The 20,111-nt window shown below is 43.0% G+C and overlaps 1 protein-coding gene across 1 annotated transcript; it reads right to left on the bottom strand.

Moving 5' to 3' along the window:
* Positions 1-2,977: 2,977 nt before the first annotated feature.
* Positions 2,978-19,816, bottom strand: LOC116833818 (protein-glutamine gamma-glutamyltransferase E-like). Its single transcript, XM_032795588.2, has 13 exons — positions 19,573-19,816; positions 14,689-14,862; positions 14,097-14,339; positions 13,312-13,430; positions 12,539-12,667; positions 11,136-11,313; positions 10,790-10,925; positions 8,775-8,878; positions 8,389-8,634; positions 7,020-7,325; positions 5,835-5,992; positions 5,428-5,561; positions 2,978-3,838 (listed from the first exon to the last, which is right to left on the bottom strand). The coding sequence occupies exons 1-13, from the start codon at positions 19,577-19,579 to the stop codon at positions 3,691-3,693; spliced, it is 2,082 nt and encodes a 693-aa protein (XP_032651479.1). The 5' UTR covers positions 19,580-19,816; the 3' UTR covers positions 2,978-3,690.
* Positions 19,817-20,111: the final 295 nt, after the last annotated feature.

The following is a 20,111-nucleotide window of genomic DNA, read 5'->3' as shown; positions in this document are numbered from 1 at the left end:
TAAAAAAAATCCAGTTCTCTGATTGGTCCTCTGGTCAGGTGCTTGATTCCCCCCTGTCCACCCCTTACAGGTAAAAGAAAATTAACCCTTACCTATCTACTTATGACACAGGCCCTCCCAAAGTGAAGCAGCAGAGAATCTGCCTGAAGCCTGGGAAGGACAGGGCCGATCAGGGATACCCCAGGATGGGAGCCAGGAAGAGTACCGTGCCAAGGAGGATTCACCCAAGAAGGACAGGCCAGAGCTGGACCCAGTATTAATGCTGCTCAGAGCTGCATGGGGCTGTGAGTACTGGGCAGGGGCGGCTCTAGACGTTTTGCCGCCCCAAGCACAGAGGGTCCACTGGTCCTGCGGCTTCGGCGGACCTCCTGCAGGCACGCTTGTGGGAGGTCCACTGAAGCCGCAGGACCAGTGGACCCTCCGCAGGCAAGCCACCCTGCCTGCCGCCCTAGCGGCGACCAGCAGAGCACCCCCTGCAGCTTGCTGCCCCAGGCTTGTGCTTGGAGTGCTGGTGCCTGGAGCTGCCCCTGGTACTGGGGCTTGTGACTGTGTGTGGGCATAAGAAGGGAGTCTGCTAGCTAGTTAAGTGGGGAGATAGTTGCTCTGTGTGGCTTTGCAAAGAGTGGCAGAAGAGGGCACCAAAGGGGTTTGTTGGGGAAAGTTTCCTGGTGCCAAAGATGACTAGGAGCACCCAAGACTTACCACTGGACTGGAACTTTGCTCAGGACTCCTGAACTCTGTGTGTAGACAATTGCTTGGTGCCTGCCCTTTCAGACTGTGCTACCACTGGGCCTGTGGGACCTTGTGTTGAATGCAACCCTGTTTTACTGCTCCCCTTATATTTCCCCTTGTCTTTCTCCTCTCATCCCTCTGTAAATAAATATTTCCCTTTCTTATATCCACTGGGGCCGGTTTTGTTCAATATCTTCATTAATGCTCTGGGGGATGCCGTGGACTGCACTCTCAGCAAGTTTGCAGATGACACTAAACTGGGAGGAGTGGTAGATAGGCTGGAGGATAGGGATAGGATACAGAGGGACCTAGACAAATTAGAGGATTGGGCCAAAAGAAACCTGATGAGGTTCAACAAGGACAAGTGAAGAGTCAATAGCTTAGATGTAAGAATCCCATTCACGTTACAGCAGGGACCAGACATTGGCTCAGTGAGGGGAAGCAGTCCATGCAGCAAAGGACTAGGGGTTACAGCTGGGAGAGAGCTGGATATGAGTGTCAACGTAGTGCCTTGGTCTGCCAAGAGGCTAATCGGATTTGGGGCTGTATTACAGAGCGGGGCACTGCCAGCGAGATCGAGGATGTGAATCAGTTCCCCGTTTTTGCAGTTTTGAATGCGGCCACCCAGCCACGACTTCATCTGGAGTCAACTGTGTCCAGCTTTGGAGCCCTACACTACCACAGAGAGGATGATCGTGAGAAAGATTGGAGAAGAGTCGCAGGGCGAGGGCAACACAATAATGATTAAGGGGTCTGGCGGTCACATCATTTATAGCGGCCTGACCGGGTAATGCTTATTTTAAGTTTCTGAGAAAGAAGAAGTATTGAGGGGGATTTAGATAGCTGCTTTCAACTACCTGAAAGGGGGTTCCAAAGAGGATGGATCTAGACTGTTCTCAGTGGTACCAGAGAACAGAACAAGGAGTAATGGTCTCAAGTTGCAGTGGGGGAGGTTTAGGTTGGATATTAGGAAAAACTTTCACTAGGAGGGTGGTGAAGCACTGAAATGGGTTATCTAGGGAGGCAGTGGAATCTCCTTCCCTAGAGGTTTTTAAGGTCAGGCTTGACAAAGCCCTGGCTGGGATGATTTAGTTGGGAATTGGTCCTGCTTTGAGCAGGGGTTTGGACTAGAAGACCTCCTGAGGTCCCTTTGAACCCTGATATTCTACAATTCTATGATTGTACTTTTCATGTGGGTGGGTGTGTTCACTCTTGGGGACTTGGAACAGGTGCCCCTAGGGTGGAAGGGATTTTTCCTGCTGCATTCCTGTACGTGCTTTCTCTTTGCCAGAGCTGCCTGCAGAGCAGGCTCCATCTCGGCTACGAGGGTGCTAAAGTTACACTGGTTATGCACTCGTGTTGATACCTATACTGGGGTCTATGTCATTGCATCTTCAGTGCTACTTTTAACTATGCTAGGTAGATGAAAGCTAGTGCAGGTATGTCTGCTCAAGCTACAATCATACTGGGATTTACATTGTAGATATACTGTCTGCCTAGAGGTCGTAGCCCTCTCTGCCACACTTCATCTGTCTTTATCTTTTTAAATTGTTCACTCTTTAGCATAAGGACTGTGACCTCCTCTGTTTGGAAAGCACCTGGTACAGCGTAGGTCCCACCAACTATCTCAACAGTGAAAAAGTTTTTGGGGAAGGGACAATAATGCTAGAGAAGAAGCTGAGGATCTAAAATGGGCTAAACCCAGGGATGTGAGTTCAATCCTTGGGGGGGCCATTTAGGGATCTGGGGCAAAATCAGTACTTGGTCCTGCTAGTGAACGTAGGGGACTGGACTTGATGACCTTCAAGGTCCCTTCCAGTTCTATGAGATAGGTATATCTCCATATGTTAATAATGTAGGACAGGAGCTTTTCAATAGTGAATATCCTTTAGAAAAAACTTACAGAATTTAATAGAAAATTATATGCCTGTGATAGAATTCTGTAGGCTGGTTTAAAAGCCATAAAAAGAATCTTATTATTCTATATCTTTGAGTAATTTCTATAGGACCCTATTGGTTTCCATCCTTATTAAATTCTATAGAACCTTTTCATAAGAGTGGCTTAAATTGTTGTAATATCCTGTCTTTTCTGCACAGTATAAGTCATGTTCAATGTTAAAATAATATACAGGTTAGTGTTGCTCACTCTAGGAAGGTCTGGATCTCATAGTAGGTTATAGTAGTACCTGGGGCCACAGGGAATAGTGTCCAAATTAAAAAAGGCATAAGAAAACCAGACACACAATTAGGAGAGAAATGCAGATAGTATATTTAAAATTTAGAAATTTACATCAGTACATGGAGAATCCCTGCTCTCATTGCATATTGAAATGTATAACTAGGGCCCTACCAATTTCACAGTCATAGGATTTAAAAAAATCTTAAATTTCATGATTTAGGATATTTAAGTCTCAAATTTCACAGTATTGTAATTGTAGGGGTCCTGACCCAACTCTGAAGGCAGCAACACAGAAGTAAGGGTGGCATAATATGCTATTGCAATTTTTATTTCTGCACTGCTGCTGGTGGAGCACTGCCTTCAGAGCTGGGCACCTGGCCAACAGCCACTGCTCTCCAGCCACCTAGCTCTGAAGGCAGCATGGAAGTAAAGGTGGCAATACTGCAACCCCCACCCCCAACAGTAATCTTGCGACTACTCCCACAACCCTCTTTTGAATTGGGACCCCCAGTTTGAGAAATGTTGGTCTCCCCTGTGAAATTTGTATAGTATGGGGTAAAAATACACAAAAGACCAGATTTCATGGTCCATGATATGTTTTTTCACAGCCATGAATTTGATAAAACTATGTAACAGGATAATTCCTGTCAGACAGGGTGTGGATTTTGTTTCTATAGCAGAAATAGACTGATTTATTAATTGTTCACAGAAGACAGGAGCTTTCTTGCACTATTTCACTCAAAGTTATACAGACAGACTGACAACTGCACATCTTATAGTCAGTTGGCCACATTTATGGTCTCAAATGCTTTGACATCTGGAAACTTGTCACAGGAGAAATTAACGAGCAGTTGCTTAGTTCCACTCTTGATGGGAACGATTTCAAACGGTACTTTGGAACTCTGCCTGGGCTGTAGTGAGGGCATTCTAAAAAACAAACAAAAGGAGAAATATCAATTGAAAACATCCTTGTAGTTTATATTTGAGTTTCCCTGCCAGCCATCCTCCCTATGCATTGCTGTCAGTAGGGAGGAGAAGCTATACAATGCGGTTCCAAAAGGGCCTAAAAGAGTTAATCTCCAATGCTGACTTGGGTACCTAGCTCCCTTCGGCCACTTTGGAGATCCCTACTGTGAGTATGGGATAGATAATTCAGAGTTTTGTTGGCATTTTCACTTACATTTAAGGATATGCAGGTGTTAGACTAAAGGGCATAGACAAATAGAATTTTTGGCAGGCATTTGTGCCTGCCAAGTGCATGTAGAAGTTTGTGTGTGCAGTTCTGTGAAGGCCAGATGGAGGTCTGGCTGCAAATTTACCCTTCCTGGTTCTAATTTAAAATTCCAGCATTACAAAACATTAATGATCCAAACATACAAGAAAAATGAACTGGATAGCATCTATTGCATTCCAGCTCTTTATAGCTGTCCCATTCCTCATCTATCAGTAGCAAATACACTAGTGCCCCCTAATAAGTAAGGGTTTCAATTTATTGATCTAACCCCTACTGTATTTCTACATTTTCCAAAACAATGACATTTACTGAATTTCAAAACCAAGGTTGAAAAATCATACATGCCAACGGTTACTATTTAGGAGTAAGAGTCTCTTGTTTTAAAAAAGTATTTATCACAATATTAACCACTCCTTCCATTCTGTCCCTCCATAATTAATATATTTTTATCTCTAAATACACAAATTTTATAGCTTTCAAACTCTTAGCATGTCTGGCTTTCTAATCACTATGGTTTAGGTCTGGATTATTAAAACCCAGCCTCTTTGTATCAGTAGTTTTCTCATATACTAGTTGCTGGAAGAATTTTGCACCAGCAGTAGTTCTACAGGGAGAGAGATGGGGGTACATTTTCAGAAGGATGGCCTTCTTTTGAGGGTGCAATTTCTGTCTGAAAAATTTGAACTTATTGAAATGTTCACATTTTGAAATGCAGGCACAAATCTGCATACTTGCACCTCTACCTACCTGGTATGGGTGAAAATGAGAGAGAGACACACAAATACTTAGATTTGCACATAAGTAGTTCATTTAAAAAAGTTTTTAAAAGGACCCAAGGTTAACAGGTACAGCTTTTTTTGCGTAGAAACCACCACTTTGTATCATGCCTTGTATAGTAGGGTGTGACCTGGTTGGCACTGCCATAATATTCAAGTTTAATAGATTGCACCTGCAGACTGGCTGCCAGGGCCTCAGCCCCACTTATATAATTTAGACTTTTATCCAATGTGTGAGTGTAGTCAGGTAAATGGGTAAATAAATAGCACCAACTTGTGCCCACAGTTATTGGTACCTACAAACTGCAGTGCCAAAAGAAAGGTCAGGTTGAGGCCTCATTAAAAATCAGGTCTTTTTTTATCTTGAGTCTCTTTTCCACAGACAGACCTCTGTGGTCACAGCCAGAAGGAAAAAGGTGTCATGCCAACATTTGCTTCAAAACACACAACAGGACTTAGGGTTGGATGTTATCTTGTGTCAAGAAGTTGATGCTCGTTGTACTTACTCTATCGTGAGCTTTCCTTTCAGCAGGTCACTGCCTTCTGCCTGCAGCACGCAGTCTTTCACCTCTTGGTCGAGAGGATTGGTAAATATCACTTCCACATTCACTGGTTCATTCACTTTTGCATCACTGAGCACCTGTACAGACCAAACACTTGCATGATCACATTCTGAAGCAGAAAATGATGTTATGATTCATGAAATGTTGGGAACTTTTAAGACACCCCACCACGGCAGGATGAGAACAGAGCATCTCTCAAGGGTAAAGACAGTAGATGTAGGAAGCAAAAGATCCAGTCTAAACCTCCTTTCACCTTCCCCTTTCCCCAGTGCTAAAGCTGGGCTCAGATTAACTGTGTGAGGCAACTGAAGCGCTCTCCCTCTCCAGGTTGCAAAGGGACAGATCCTTACCTGCATGACAAGGTCAGGGTTATCCAGAGTGATGTTTCTTTCCACCACCACATCAATCCCACTTTCAATCTGACACAAAGCTGTTACTCGAATCATGTTGTCTCTTGTTAAATTTTGCTGGTACTCAGCATATGTTATCTTAATGGGAAACTGTTTCTCTGAAAGGAAAAAATAACATAAATAGGATGAGATGCACTTGCAAAAGTCTAACAAATATCATTCACCTAAAATTAGTATTTTCCTATCACCCAGTATTTGGTGCTAGACAGGACATGAGCTTTTCCTGCTTTTCTCTCACTTCTTGCTGCACTGCCTGTCTGGGACTGGACTGTGGTTGGTTTCTCTTCAATTCCTTCTGCCTCATTCTCTGCCCCTTTTTTCCTCCCCATTGTTCTTTCTGGAAGATGATGAGGCAGATAGCCTGCCACTTCGCATTTCATTAACTAGTTAGTGTCTATTTAATTGTCATGGGAAAGGCCTCTCAGGCCCTATCCAGGACTAATTCCCTAAGATGCACATCACTTGGACCTGCTCGTGTGTGAGTATACTTGCATTTTCTCAAGCTTTCCTCTATCTGCTCTTTATCCAAAGTTATTTTACAGCATTTTCCTTCTGTACTAATAATTCAGGCTTCTTTTTGTTCAAGATATAGTATAAACAGGGCATTTCAGCCACTTTTGAATCATCAATAATTTCATTCCTCCCCCCCCCCCCACCATGAACCAGTTTTCTTCCTTTTACTGTGCTGCTTCTTCCCATTATAAAAATACATGTAACTTTTCAGAAGCCTTTGGCTGCAATTAACTCGTCTTGCTTTTTTGTTGTCCTTATCTTTTCAATTCTAGCTTCTGTTAATTGAGTATTCTGGTTTACTTGCCACCACCTCTTCATTTCTAGTATGTTTTCCCCACACCCTTATATCTGAGCAGTGTTTGGCAATCATATGGGAAATGTTTTATTTCTTAGATTTTTCTCGTTTAGAGGAACTTTAACCTGCCTTGGATTAATGATGGTGTCTCTTAAGAATCCCCAGCCTCCTTCCAGGCTGGAATTTAAGACCCTCTCCCATTGCACCTTTCTTAGTAGATTTCTTCATTCCCTCAGTTTTGCCACCTTTACATCTAATTCTCTCATACTGTTATGACAAAATTGTTTCTTTGGTTACACAATTATATGAAAAATTACCTTCTTCAGAAGCAAGAGTAGATGAAAAGGAGTCTTTCCAGACCTCATGAATTGGCTTCCCAGTGTACACAATGGTCCAAGCAGTCATATTTGCCTTTACAGTCTTAGCATCAGAGGTCAAATTTCTGAGAACCAAGATTAGGCTGACATCTTTGCCAATCTCTAAGGAGCCATCCACCTTGAATTTCCCTGAAATTTCAGGCTTTTGATCAATTTCTGGTCGCTTCTCTGATGTGGCACTGAAACCATGTACTCGACCCAGCTTTGTACGAGCCTTTTCATACACTTCTCTTTCCTTCTGAGAGCCTATGAGAGAGAGAGAGCAAGAGAGTGCGCGCACCATGAAAATAATAAAAACCCAGTAAAATATGTCTATTTTTAAATGTTGTATGCAGGGTAGTTGTAGCGGCGTTGGTCCTAGGATATTTACAGAGACAACCATCTTGTCTCTCCACTTTTAACTGACAAGCTTACCCAGCAAGATGGAGGGCCCTGGCAGATCTGCCTCCAAGGGAGACAGAGCAACTGTTTACTGCAGCCACTATCAACCTGTTGGATGAGTGACAGGCATGCATTCGTTTCAGATTTCAGAGTTGCTGTCCTTAAACTTGAGAGCATTAAACCTGTTAATTCCAGAGAGGAACTAAAGCTTAGTTCCCAAACCTTCCCTCATCCAACTTTTCCTAGGGCTGTACAAGTGGTAAATATAAATTTCAACTTGCTTCACTTTATTCTGTAACACGAAGCAGCCCTCTAAACTGATGAGATTGATAGCCTGCAGCTTACGTGAACAGGCCCTACTCTAATATGACAGTTTGAATTATCAGCCCTTCCCCCATTTAGACATTTTTAATAGCACTCTTTGTGTCTTACTCTTGTTTGCACCTGCAAACTTAGATAAAGATGTTTGTGTTCTGTATTTTGTAGTGGCAAAACTGAAGGTGCAAATTTAGAGGCCGGTTGAGGTCCTTTTGAAAGGGTTGCCCTTCTTGTGGCATTTGCTATCAGTCTCTTAGTTTATAGGTACTGTATAGAAACCCATCTAATAACTGTGTTGTTCAATAGCAAATGCAATTTGAGCAGCCTGTGTTATCATGGACAGGATGGGATGGGACATGTTTTGCACAATATAATTAAGAGCAACATTACCTAGGTCTCATGACTCAAAACTGACATATCAGAAATGGTATGGCACAATACTATGCCTTCTGTCTTCCTCCTTTTCTTAGAGCTGTAGGAGCCAAAAGTGTAACTTTTGCCCTAGCTGTTGTAGGACTTGCTAAGGTACTGGCTCTTATTACAATGTTTCTACAATTTTAAGAATTAAACTTTTGTGGTACTATCAAGAAACAGAGGATTTTCTCTTTACCTTCTGTATATTTGTAATTATTAGTGACATCTACACGGTCATAACGGCCTACTGCCTTGGTGCTGGTGAACTGGCCAACTGACTTGGTCTCAGAAGAGATTGGCTTTGCCTCTCTCGTCCTAATGTCGTAAGTCCAGGTGATACGATCTGCATTCACCTCAGCAAATATGAATGGAGAGTCATAGTCCAGGTCTACATCACCCTCTTTGATGGCTACAAGTGAAGCAGGACCACACTGAAATATTCCTAGAGTATCAAGGAAAAGAAAATCAGTTAGGGCTAGACTAGTCAAAACACTCTAATAGAATGTAAGCAATGCACATTAGACATAAACCTTGTGTCAAGAACCCCTGCTTTAACATTTTCCTGAATTAAAATCCCTGTACCTGCACTTCTCTCCTGGGGAGTTGCATCCAGAATTTGCCATCCATTGTAGGAGGGCCCCAGGTCACTTCGGGTAAACCAGCTTTCATTCCAGACATGGAAATTCCTAGAGACAAGAATAAACATGGTAAATAACTAATATGTGACAGTTGTGTAGCGAGGTTCTGAGGGTCACTGATTGTATCCACTTCTGTAAATCCAGATTCTCTCATCTGACCAAATTGTTCAAGCTGAAGGACCAGCCAAACAAACAAACACACACACACACAGAGGCTTCATGTTGCCTTTGAGGCTCCTTGAGCCAGGAACTAGTTTGGCCCAGAACACAACTCACTGCAGCTTTAGGGGAGTTCTAAATTATGTTCAGCTGCTTACAGCCCCAAAAGCATATTGTGGCAGCCAGGAATTACAGGAGTGCAGCAGTGCGCTGGCCACATCCCGTGAACTGGTAGTTGCCAGTAGGGTGATCCCAAAACTTCCCTTCCCCTAGGGGATCCCTCAGGTTGCTGATGAAGATGGATTTCTGGCTACTCTTTACTGCTAGCAGAAAGACCATATGGGAGAACGGGGTCAATAAATACACTAAATGTCTGCACAACTTAATACATTTCCTAGCCGCACATTATACCCCCTAACAGAGCATTCTCAGTGAGGCATCGTTTCCCAATGGTTTCTGTACTGGTCTCTAATAACTAAGAAAATAACAAAATGGTAAATGAACCAGCATAAATATTAATTACTTTACTGCTGTTATAAGCTATGTCAAATAAGAAACTGTCCTGATTCTGGATCAGGCATGTCTCAGCAAGTAATGGTCCTCATTAAGGGCCCCTCAACACTTCCAGCCTCCCACTAATTTTCAGGAAATGCACTCCTTGTGTTATTTATATTTACTATAGCAAATGTTGTAATTCTGTACAAGTTCTCTACTGATACTGAATAGTTCAGACTTGATCCTGAGAATCTCAACCTGAAGTTCTGGATGGGAGTTTCATTGAGAAATGTAAAATCAACAAGAATTTTATAACTGAAAATAATCTCAGACATTTTATAGTTGTACAGGAAGCCTTGGACCTGATTTTGAAGGGTTTTGAGCACTCTCAGCTTTCACTGGGTTCAACAGTGTTCCCTGGAGCACAAGGACTGAGATTATGCCTGGTCCTTGTACCCAGGATGCTGTCCCTCTGAGCACCTCTACAGTTGCACAGCATAATCTCATGCTAAATTTGTATCTTAATTTATGCATCTAACATTTAATTGTGGGCATAATTCTGTGGATTTTCAACCCAGTGACCTGATATAGGGACAAGTTATACCTGTATAAAGGAAGTCTGTGTCCTGGTTATGCTGAAAGTTCACATCTTAATGTACACCCATAGGTGCTGGTTCTGGGGGTGCTGCCACACCCCCTGGCTTGAAGTGGTTTCCATCATATCCAAGTTTGGTTCAATGGCTCTCAGCACCCTCACTACATAAATTGTTCCAACACCACTGTGTGCACCCTTTTAAAAATCTAGACCCAAACTAATCAAATTCCATTGTGTGATATTTTCAGGTTGACACCTTAGATTTTTGTATCCACTTTGGTCCTGTAGCTGTAATGTTGTTATAACTCTTTCTAATTTAGCTTCAAGTGACTGTTGTAACTCTTTGTTAAATTACATTCTGTACTAAATGAGGTACATGTAGATTAAATAGTGTTGATCATTGAGAATTGTTCTGTTCTTTGGAGAGAGAGAGACCATAATTTGGGTGTGAAGATTGGGGTAATCCTAGCTGGTGGTTTCCATACTTTTTATTGTTTTGTTATTTATTTAATGATGTGTGTCTTGTTTTGAGTTGCAGTTTTAATTATATGCTCACAATGTGTTTAGTATGGAAATCTACGTGCTTTGGTTGAGGTGTCTGTATCTATCCCATCAATGCGCAGGACCAAATCATGCCTTTGACTTGCATCTATAAGTCCCGGTGCTGTCAATGCTTAATACTGCAGATATTTAGAAGAGCAGTTGGTTACCAGATGCTGTCACCCCCCATGTTCAGAGGATTTCCAGATTCATCATAATATACATCCACACTCAGGTTTCTATCTGCGTCATGGGCGGAGTTGAAATTTGAAATCGTACGAGTAGGAATCCCCAGACACCTGAGCACTAAAGAAATCAAAATAAATAATTAAAAACCTGCATTTCTGGGATACAAAGTTTCTATGCTACTATCCCCAGCTAATATTTCTGGATAGTGATCTGGCTAAACCAGGCTCTGGCATTGTCAGTGCTTTGAAACAGGCCTCAGTATATAGTGTTTAGCATTTCCCATAATGGAGCCTGTGCAACAAACACGTCTGTGTTAATGAAACATACCTGTGGTCAGCACTGATGCAAAAACCCAGCATTGTCCATATTTAACAGGTTTAAATCCTGCATCCTTCCACTTTCGCAGGATTTCAACGCTTCCATTCCAACTGCCTGGATTTGTTCCACCAGAGTAATTTCCACTCCAGTTTCCCAGCAGCACCCCGTTATCATCATTACTGTTGACCTGGAAAAAATATACCCTAGATTAACACATAGCGTAGTTTGCAGTAGAAGGAGGGAGAAACAGCCCTGTGTGGCATATAGTACTAATTAATACCTTGTATAACTGTTATGTAAGTGCTTTTTCATCAGTAGATCTCAGAATGCAACACAGTCTTTACTATATTGTTCCACAGAATGTTCTTGTGTCCTAGGACACTACTATAACTCCATTTTACAGATGGGGAACTGGGGCACAGAGGGGCTGAGTGACTTGCCTAAAGTCACACAGAGAGAATGTGGCAGAGGAAGAAACTGAACCTGGGTCTCCCAAGTCTTAGGCTAGTGCCCTAATCATTGGACAAGGGGCAAAGCTACTTCAGGGAACTGGCTTGCCACAAAGATGATATCTTATTTTAAGGGACATAGGAGATGTATTTAATCAAATAAATTAAAATATTTAACCCCCTCCAATCCTCCTACCCAAAAATAACTGAAGTAGGTCAAAGCACTTTACAGAACTTTTAGTGTATCATATCAGGATCCATGTGCCAGCTGTAGATGTACTCCCCCAGCTTGAAACACGCTAAGTTTCAGCACCAACAAGCGCTTATGTGGGGAGATGTACATCACAACTTGGAGCAGTTTCATGGATTTAAACTGAAAGTACTCGAAAAAAATTCTTGGCTGAATGCAAAAATCTTAATACTATTTTGTCTCCTGCTTTTATTGCTACCTTTATAAACTACTAAGTCAATTTAGTGCTCGTGGAAGGAATGGTAGCCCTGGAGAATAAAATTGTCTACTGCAGGGGCAGAGCAACTGGAGAGATCAGGAGTAACATCTAGGGTGCTGGGGAAGAGCCTTCTCAGTAAAAAAAAATCCCTTGCCTATAGAACTCCTTACCAGACGTGATCAAATAAGCCAAAATGTAAGAGTACTAGGAATGACCTCTGTAAATACCACCAGACCCACTCTCACTCTCTGTTTAAGGGGGGGAATTGAGTTATGAACTCCTTTATTTTGTCTGACAACTGGATACCAAAGTGACAAATGTCTCAGAAATATCATAGACTAAGAAGAACTTGCATGTACAAATCAGGTAGTTATCCATCACTGTGGTTTCTGAGCCACATAAACAGTGGATTTACCCTCACAGGGAAGTATCTTCCATCTGCCTTTAAAGAAACAGTTAGCGGATTTGGATTTTGCAATGTTTTTAATGCTGAGTAAATCAACGCTTTTCTTACCATGGCACTGAGCACACGGCCCACATATTTGGGATCATTTCTGCGAGACACATCAGTGGCAGGGTCTTTACGGTAGCTTAGGCTTCTATCCAGTATGGAAAGGCAGATATTCAGAATGTCTCCTTGAAACTGTGTTTTAAAAATAAGTTAATATATAGGTGGTGCAAATTGTTCTTCCTTATAAATCTTAAGGGTACAATAGTCTAAATCAGTATTTGAAATAACAGTCTACATATTTATTAACGAGCCATTCTAGCTCCAACATAAATTATGGGCTTGGTGAAGGAGTTACTGCATACAAATTTCTGGCCTGTGTCATTCAGAAGGTCAAACTAGATGATCACAAAGGTCCTTTCAGGCCTCAAAATTTATGACTCTGTAATAAGAGTTGGGATAGTGCTGCCCAGCATCACAGCAGTCACGTCTGTGTACAGTGTTACCCAGCAGAGACTTTAAAATGTTTACAGCTGAACTATGGGAGTCCTAGTTTACAAGACATGCCCAGTTATCGATACTGACATTTATGTGAATTGGTATAAAGTGGGACATGAGATGAGGCCTGATGCCTGTGACCAGGTTCCTGTTGTCCAGATAAGTCACTGGGAGGTGCAGAGGAACATGGCTAGTGGCTGCCAGTGCCCCAGAAGGTCTCTCAAAGATTGTGCTGCATTATATACTGCACTAAGTATGAGCTAGAAAGAGCAGGCAAGGTACTGATCTAGCTTATGAGAAGAAAGGAGGCCCAAAGACCAAGTTCTTCACTTTGCATTTACCTGGCCATAATTCCAGCCCATCTTGCTAATACGGTACACGTTGCCCACAAAGACAATTCCAAACTCTTCCAGCACGTACTCCATGCGCTCAGTGCTGTCAGGCATAAACACATCATCCCCTGAAAATCCAAAGCAGAGGTGCTGTAAAGCCACAGTGGGGCATGGGTTTGAAAGCCTCAGATGAGCTCCTATAAACACCCATCTGCTCTGCTTTCAATGTTATCAATGGATTTTATAAATTCAACCCTTTTGCAGTTGTGGGGTGAAGGAAGAGGGATTGGGGATAGCGAAGACACACCTGTGGCTAAGTCTCTGTCCTGCAAGGGAAAGTTAGTGTGGGATAAATTCAGGGCCTTGTCTTTTTCCTCAAGTGCCTAGTAGTGCCCTGTCTCTTCTCTTCTATGGTGGTGCTGAGCTGTGGGAGACACAGGGCTCTGTCTATGCCTTTCAGAGTAAGGGCTCTCTGGTAGGACTCCATAATCACACACAAGCTACAGCATGAACATGATGAGTTTGTAGCTTCCCTGCTGGGAATCCCCCAGTACTCTGACTCTGCACAGAGAGGAGGTGAGGTACATTCCCTACTGTGCGCTATACAGTAAATCTCTAAGATGTTCAGCTGTTTGTTTTTTTGTGTCACTGGAAGGTATTGGGACACATTTGATTCCCACTCTTGGCACTCAGTGTTAGGGTACATATTGTTACTGTTTGGTACATCAGATGGGCAAGCTATGCATATTAAAGCTGCAGTGAGTTACTTAGCGAGCAACCCAGAGTGTCTGTACCTGAAGACCAAGGGTTAAAGAGCAGAACGAATGTTCCAAGGGTCCTACGGGAGGCACTACCACCTGAGGCAGGCTGCACGCTCAGTTTGTAGCGTCCGATGGCAGCATTAGCTGGGCTGGAAATAGAGATGTTGACAGAGCTGGAGTTGGTGGATTGTTGGACTGCGCTCCAGGTACTATTGCTCGCTGTGCTGGAGATGTCAAACACAGCCTGGGTCTTAGCTTGCAGTGATGGTTTTGGCCCTTTCAAAGAGGATTAAGAACATTGAGATTTCTCTTGCACTCTGAAATCACATACAATTTCTATTCAACCCAGCAGAGAGGCAACCCGTGATGAGTGAGATTGTACCATATGTCAGCATGTTATAGACAAATTGATGCCAAATACCATTAGCTTAAGTTAGTCGTACATTTAACACCCTGCACAATCACATGGATAGGTAAAACTGTGTTAACAATGGCTCTGAGGGGATGAGTTTGTGTGGGCATTATTACGTCCTTTTGACAGGGTGAGTGGGCATCTGCGGGGGAAGGACATCACCAGTCTGAGGCAGCAACCTGTTTGTGAGAGGGACGGAAGTGGGGGCATTACCTGTTTCTGCAGTGAATGTTAAGCGCTCTCCAGTCTGCAGTGCTCTATTGAAGGTCAGGATGACAGTGAAGGCCTGTCCTCTCCTCACAATCAGCTCTGTGCTGGAGTATTTATCAGTATGGTGTGCACTCGCATTTGCTTCAAGCTGCCAGTTGATATTTATCAATGTCAGAGCTGTGAGAAGAGGGGAAAAAAATGGTGAGGCGAATCCCAAGGCCTTGTGGGGGCAGAGGAATCTCTAGGGATAGACAGAAAAAAATCTCAGGCATCTTCTTTGGAGTTGTACATGTTTTAAGTACAGGTGACTTGGGGCAATGGGAGGCAATTTGATGGAGGAGGTTCTTCCTGTGTTTGTGTCTCCATCACACAGAGGAACCAATTGTTCATTCTGCAAGCATTTTATCTAGCTTCTTGGGAATTGGCATCTCTCAAAGCAGAGACTGTTGTAGCTAGTACTGACTAAAATAGAACAAGAGTTGGTTACTGCAGTACTAGAGGGAGGCTGGGAAAGTGTCTGAGAGGAGAGAGATGTTGGAATTGAGAGTGCGTTGCTTGAATAAATAATGCAGTTTAATTCTACTGACTGCTTCTTTCAGTCAAAATACAACATATTGGCTGTGATGTGAGGCTGAAAATTTGAGGTATAAAGCAGGGTTATACAGGGGAATCCTCTTGGCCTCTGGAAAGGAAGCAGGAGATTCCAAAAAACCTATAGAGCTGAGACATGTTGCTATATTTTAAACAGTGATGTGACTCACTTCTGAGGAAACTCAGCCTCTGTGGCTCCAAAGAGCAGGAAGTCAGCTCAGGTCTCTGACACATCAAGAGAAGGCATCTGTTAAATCTGATCCCAAGGTCTAAACAGGGACGGCTCTAGGTGTTTTTGCCGCCCCAAGCAAAAAAATTTTGGCTGCCCCCACCCCAGTCCTGGGCTCCTCCCCACACACCCCTGTCACCCCAGCCCTGGGCTCTCCCCCATCGACCTGCACCCCCCTGCTGCCCCAGCCCTGGGCTCTTCCCCCCCACCATACACACCCCATGCTGCTCTCAGCTCTGGGTCCCCCCTCCCCCCGCATCCAGTTGCGTCCCACCCACACCCCCCTGACCGTTCCAACCCTGGGCTCTTGCCCCCCTCCTACCCGCACTCCTGCTGCCCAGCCCTGGCTCTCCCCACTCCCCCTACTGCAACCCTCCTTCCGCCCAGCCGTTGGATTCACTGGTACTTGCTCCAGGTGGGTCACTTCAGCAGAATTTTGGATTGTGCGCAGAACATAGGACAGGATTCGGTTCCCACATGGTTTACAGAACTGCAGTAAAGTGGAACAGTTTTCAGCTTGTGTGATTGGAGGATGTCTGGATGCATATTATAAGACTGTCCTCCATAAATAAGGAAAAGTTGAGGTGCCTTTATTATTCTTTTGTTCCACTCTTTGTTTCTATGGGGAATTTGCCAATACAATATCACTGTCTTTCTTTTAAACAAAAAAAACTAAAAAAAAAAAAATCAATGCTGTTGAATAATAGCAATTCCACTGAGAAGCATTTCTTGCTCAATTTTATCCTACTTTTTCTATAGCAATTTATAGTGGATCAGTACATTTGATTTGGGAGAAATGAAGTAACAGCTGCTCAAATTGACCTTGAGCACTCCTGAATTTTGAGGTGTTCAAATCTGGAAGGCAGGTGCAAGATTCCCTTTCTGAATATTAGCTAAATCTGGAAATGAAAAGTCAATTTCTGCTTCCATGGCTCAGAAGTGGAAATCCTCCTACATGCCTGGTACTGTATCTAAAGCTGCTGAAGTCCCCTAGCAGAGCAGAGCCTCCCTTACTTTTCATTTTAAATTCTAGTGGGATGCACATACCTCCCTTGCTAGGCTTCAGATACAGAGGGGCACTCTCCATTTAGTCCACCCAATTCTTCTTTGGGGGCTGCAAGGTGAGGTCACACCAGTATCCCTAATCCAGTCTGGGGTTGTCTTCTGAAGGGGATATCTGGGCCAAAGCCTTCTACTCCTTGGGCACACTTGTTCCCCCTTCACAGAGCCACCCTGCTCTAGCAGTGAGCTCTCCATTCACAGCAAGCACAGCATGAGGTTTCAGCTACCATACTCCCTCCCTCTCCCTTTCCTGTTGATAGCGGCCAAGGGAATGCTGGGAAATTAGTTCTTTCCCTGCTCCAGGGTTGGCTCTATAGGCACAGAGCTAACCAGGAAACTACAGCTCCCAGGGCCCCCTGTTGGTTTTCAGCTCCCAGGCTGGATTCCTGTTGGCTGCCGCCCCTGCAAATGGGCTGTCCCAAGCACCTGCTTGCTTTGCTGGTGTCTAGAGCCGCCTCTGGATCTAAACATGGCCATCCAGGACCCTTCAGAATTAGATTTGACTTTGTTTAAGCATTTGTCTCCATCTCTCTCCCATGCATATCACTAACACAAATTCCACAAGTGCAGTGTAGATAATATATAGAAGAGGTGACCTCCAGTTAATACTGCATATTCTACTTACAAGTGTCTCTTGTAATCACCATTCTACATTCATGGCAGTGAATGTTTAATCTAGGGTTTGGATCCAATATCTGCTTTGCATTTCCTTGAGCTCCCGCTTTATGGTTCTAGTGTCCACACAAGATATTGCTGAGTATCTCATACCTTAATTGTTTGTTGTGTTACTAGGGCTGAAGGTTGAACAATGTCTGACTATGACTGAAAGGAGATTGTGAAACAAGCAGCTGAATCCTTGACAGTTGGGATGTAGCAGGGGCTCCCTGAACCCCTTTCTGGACACTGCTAAATTAGCCCTGCCAGAAGTGACTTACCTGGGTTCATGTGGATCTGCTGAAGAGCAAAATATTTCCTTTAAAATAGTTCTGATAGCACCAAGTGGCAGGTCCTGCATTTACACAGCACCATGGGGAGCATCCCCCACACCTTTTCCCCCAGGTCTACACCTCTTCCTCAGATCCCACAAATGTAACGCTGGGCTGGGCTGTGAATGTGATCTGAGTGTTTCACAAAAAGTCTGACCACATCCACCAAGTGCTAGCTTGTTTGTCAGGTGGGGCTGTCTCTTCCTCCAGTTAGGAGTATGAGAATAAATTTTGTTTAAATGGAGAAAAACACAAATGGACAGATTCCCTATTCTCTCCTGCTTTCTTCTGTGAGCATATGCAAGTGGTACATAGAACATACTGGAGGTTTAGTGGAAAATATTTCGAAAGCCACTTGTTAAAGTATTGGCTATGATGGGCACATCATTGTACAAGTATTACACTGAGGAAATTGTGGATTTGTGGTTATTTCCCTGTTGCTGCAATCTGTGGTTATTGTTTTTACTGTCCAGATTTAACACATACTCCCTCTGTTAACAAAGAGCTCTCTTAACCAGCCCAGTAGCATTTTTCATGGCTGTTTACTTAAGCAATATTTAAGGGATCAGATTATTTGGTACCTGCCCATAATACACATCTGACCCCTTTCCAACCCTTCTGTTTCTCAAGTCATTTCTTAGAGGTGAAGATTTAGATGAATGGAATGTCAGAGCTCATCTGGTATATTTAGAAATTCATCAAGTGGGCACTGGCAGGCCACACACTGCACTTTCACCAACAGGTTAGGAAGCATTGGCAGAATGAATCCGTGAGGAATATGCCAAGATAGTAAGTGGTTCAAGTCACCCCAAGAAATTGTGTTTGTTTAAAAAAAAAATCTTGTATAGATAAAATGCATGACTTTTAGAGTCCATGGACCGGATTCTCTTCTCACTGCCCCGTGTAGCTCCATTGACCTCAGTGGATTTAGTCTTCATTTACATCAGTATGAGAGGAAAATCAAGCTCTTTGTTTCTGCTCTTTGGACACTGTTCACTGTGTCTCTTATCAGTTTCACCATGTGATGGTCACAATTCACCTTATGCCTGCAGAGCCCAGGCTCCAAATGCTGGCAAAGAGGGTATGCCAAGCGAGGGGCACAATTCACTGCTGGGGCTCATATGAAGCACTCTCTAGATTTAAAGGTGCTGTCCCCATTAGGTACAGTTGCTCCTGCAAGTACAAGGGGTGCAGTGTACATTCCCTGCATCTACAGGATGGTATCTAGCCCTGTATGTGTGCTCAACACACAAACACTTACTTCTATAAACACAGACTCCATCCTAAAAGCTAGTTTTCAGTAAGTATTTGTAGACATGAGATGGAGTCCACAGAAGTATATTATTAATGCTCACAAAATGTCTACCATAAGTGCCTATATTAGTAATAGTTAGTTTTGATTCATATCTCTAGCTTGCCTTCTAAATTCTTAATATTTAACCTGATCAGCATAAAATAGTGACATTCTGTACACTTTGGTACATTCTTGGGTAATACATCTAAACCAGTGGCTCTCAAACTTTTGAACTGATGACCCCTTTCACTCAGCAAGCCTCTGAGTGCAACCCTCCTTATAAATTAAAAACACTTGTTTATATATTTAACACTATTATAAATGCTGAAGGCAAAACAGGGTTTGGGGTGGAGGCTGACAACTCACTACCCCCCATGTAATAACCTCATGACTCCCTGAGGGGTTTCGACCACCAGTTTGAGAACACCTGATCTAAACAGTCTTAGTGGTTCTCTACGATCCATTGTACTCTGGATCTGTTTTGTAATACTGTACTCTAGTATTACAATGTATGGAATATCTTATTTTCTCTGTATTATTAAAAATTTAGGAAAATAAAATATCTGTTACCAGTAATACAACTTATTCCAAATCCCAGAATATAGAGTATGCAATGCTTAGAGCCCTTTGCAACAGCCTCCCACTAATAAACCATCCCTGTAAGGGAACATAACCTTATTCGGTTGCTTGCAGGTTATTTATTGAGAGACTTGTATTTTACTCACCAGCCATGGTTTCTTGCTATTCTGTGGCTTGTGTTCTGTGTTCCTCTGAGCAGTTATGGTGCTATATGATAAGGCTTCAAGCTGTGTTTGAAACACCCTTTATAGTAAAAAACTGAGCCTCTTCTTCTGTGCAAACCAATTACAATTCAGATGAGGTGGGTGCGGCACTCAGACAATTAGTTTACATTTTCAGATGACAGTATGCTATTTTATAGGCTCTAAAGTCGCTATAGTTGTGCAAGATAGGAAGAAAAGCCAGGGTAGTGGAAGCTACAAGTTACTTGTTCAAAGGGAACTGACTTAGTAAGAAAGAAGGTCCAGGTTTCAGGTATAGTAATGTATCACTTTTAGGGATGAGGAGGAGTAATTCTTGAGTCAGTAAGAATTAATACCTTTCCCCCTATATGTCCCATAGGCAATTATATAATTTATAGGCTTTTTTTCTTGCTGTGTGCTCAAAGCAGAGCTTCCAGCTCCTCAGAACTAGGGACTTGACTTCTCTCATGGATTAATCAGTGGAGCCTGTTGAATTTTATGTT

This window comes from Chelonoidis abingdonii, chromosome 14, assembly GCF_003597395.2.
Source record: "Chelonoidis abingdonii isolate Lonesome George chromosome 14, CheloAbing_2.0, whole genome shotgun sequence".
In the NCBI taxonomy this organism is placed as follows: Eukaryota; Metazoa; Chordata; order Testudines; family Testudinidae; genus Chelonoidis; species Chelonoidis abingdonii.
Note: the sequence above shows the minus strand (reverse complement) of the source record. Positions and strands in the feature narration are given on the sequence as shown.

What these genes read in the sequence shown, in the direction of transcription:
- LOC116833818 (XM_032795588.2), bottom strand. An exon ending in CTTTAACCCTTGGTCTTCAG is followed by an intron (nt 13,431 to 14,096) that starts GTACAGACACTC and finishes TTGGATTTTCAG; the next exon opens with GGGATGATGTGTTTATGCCT. An exon ending in ACCCTGACCTTGTCATGCAG is followed by an intron (nt 5,562 to 5,834) that starts GTAAGGATCTGT and finishes TGGTCTGTACAG; the next exon opens with GTGCTCAGTGATGCAAAAGT.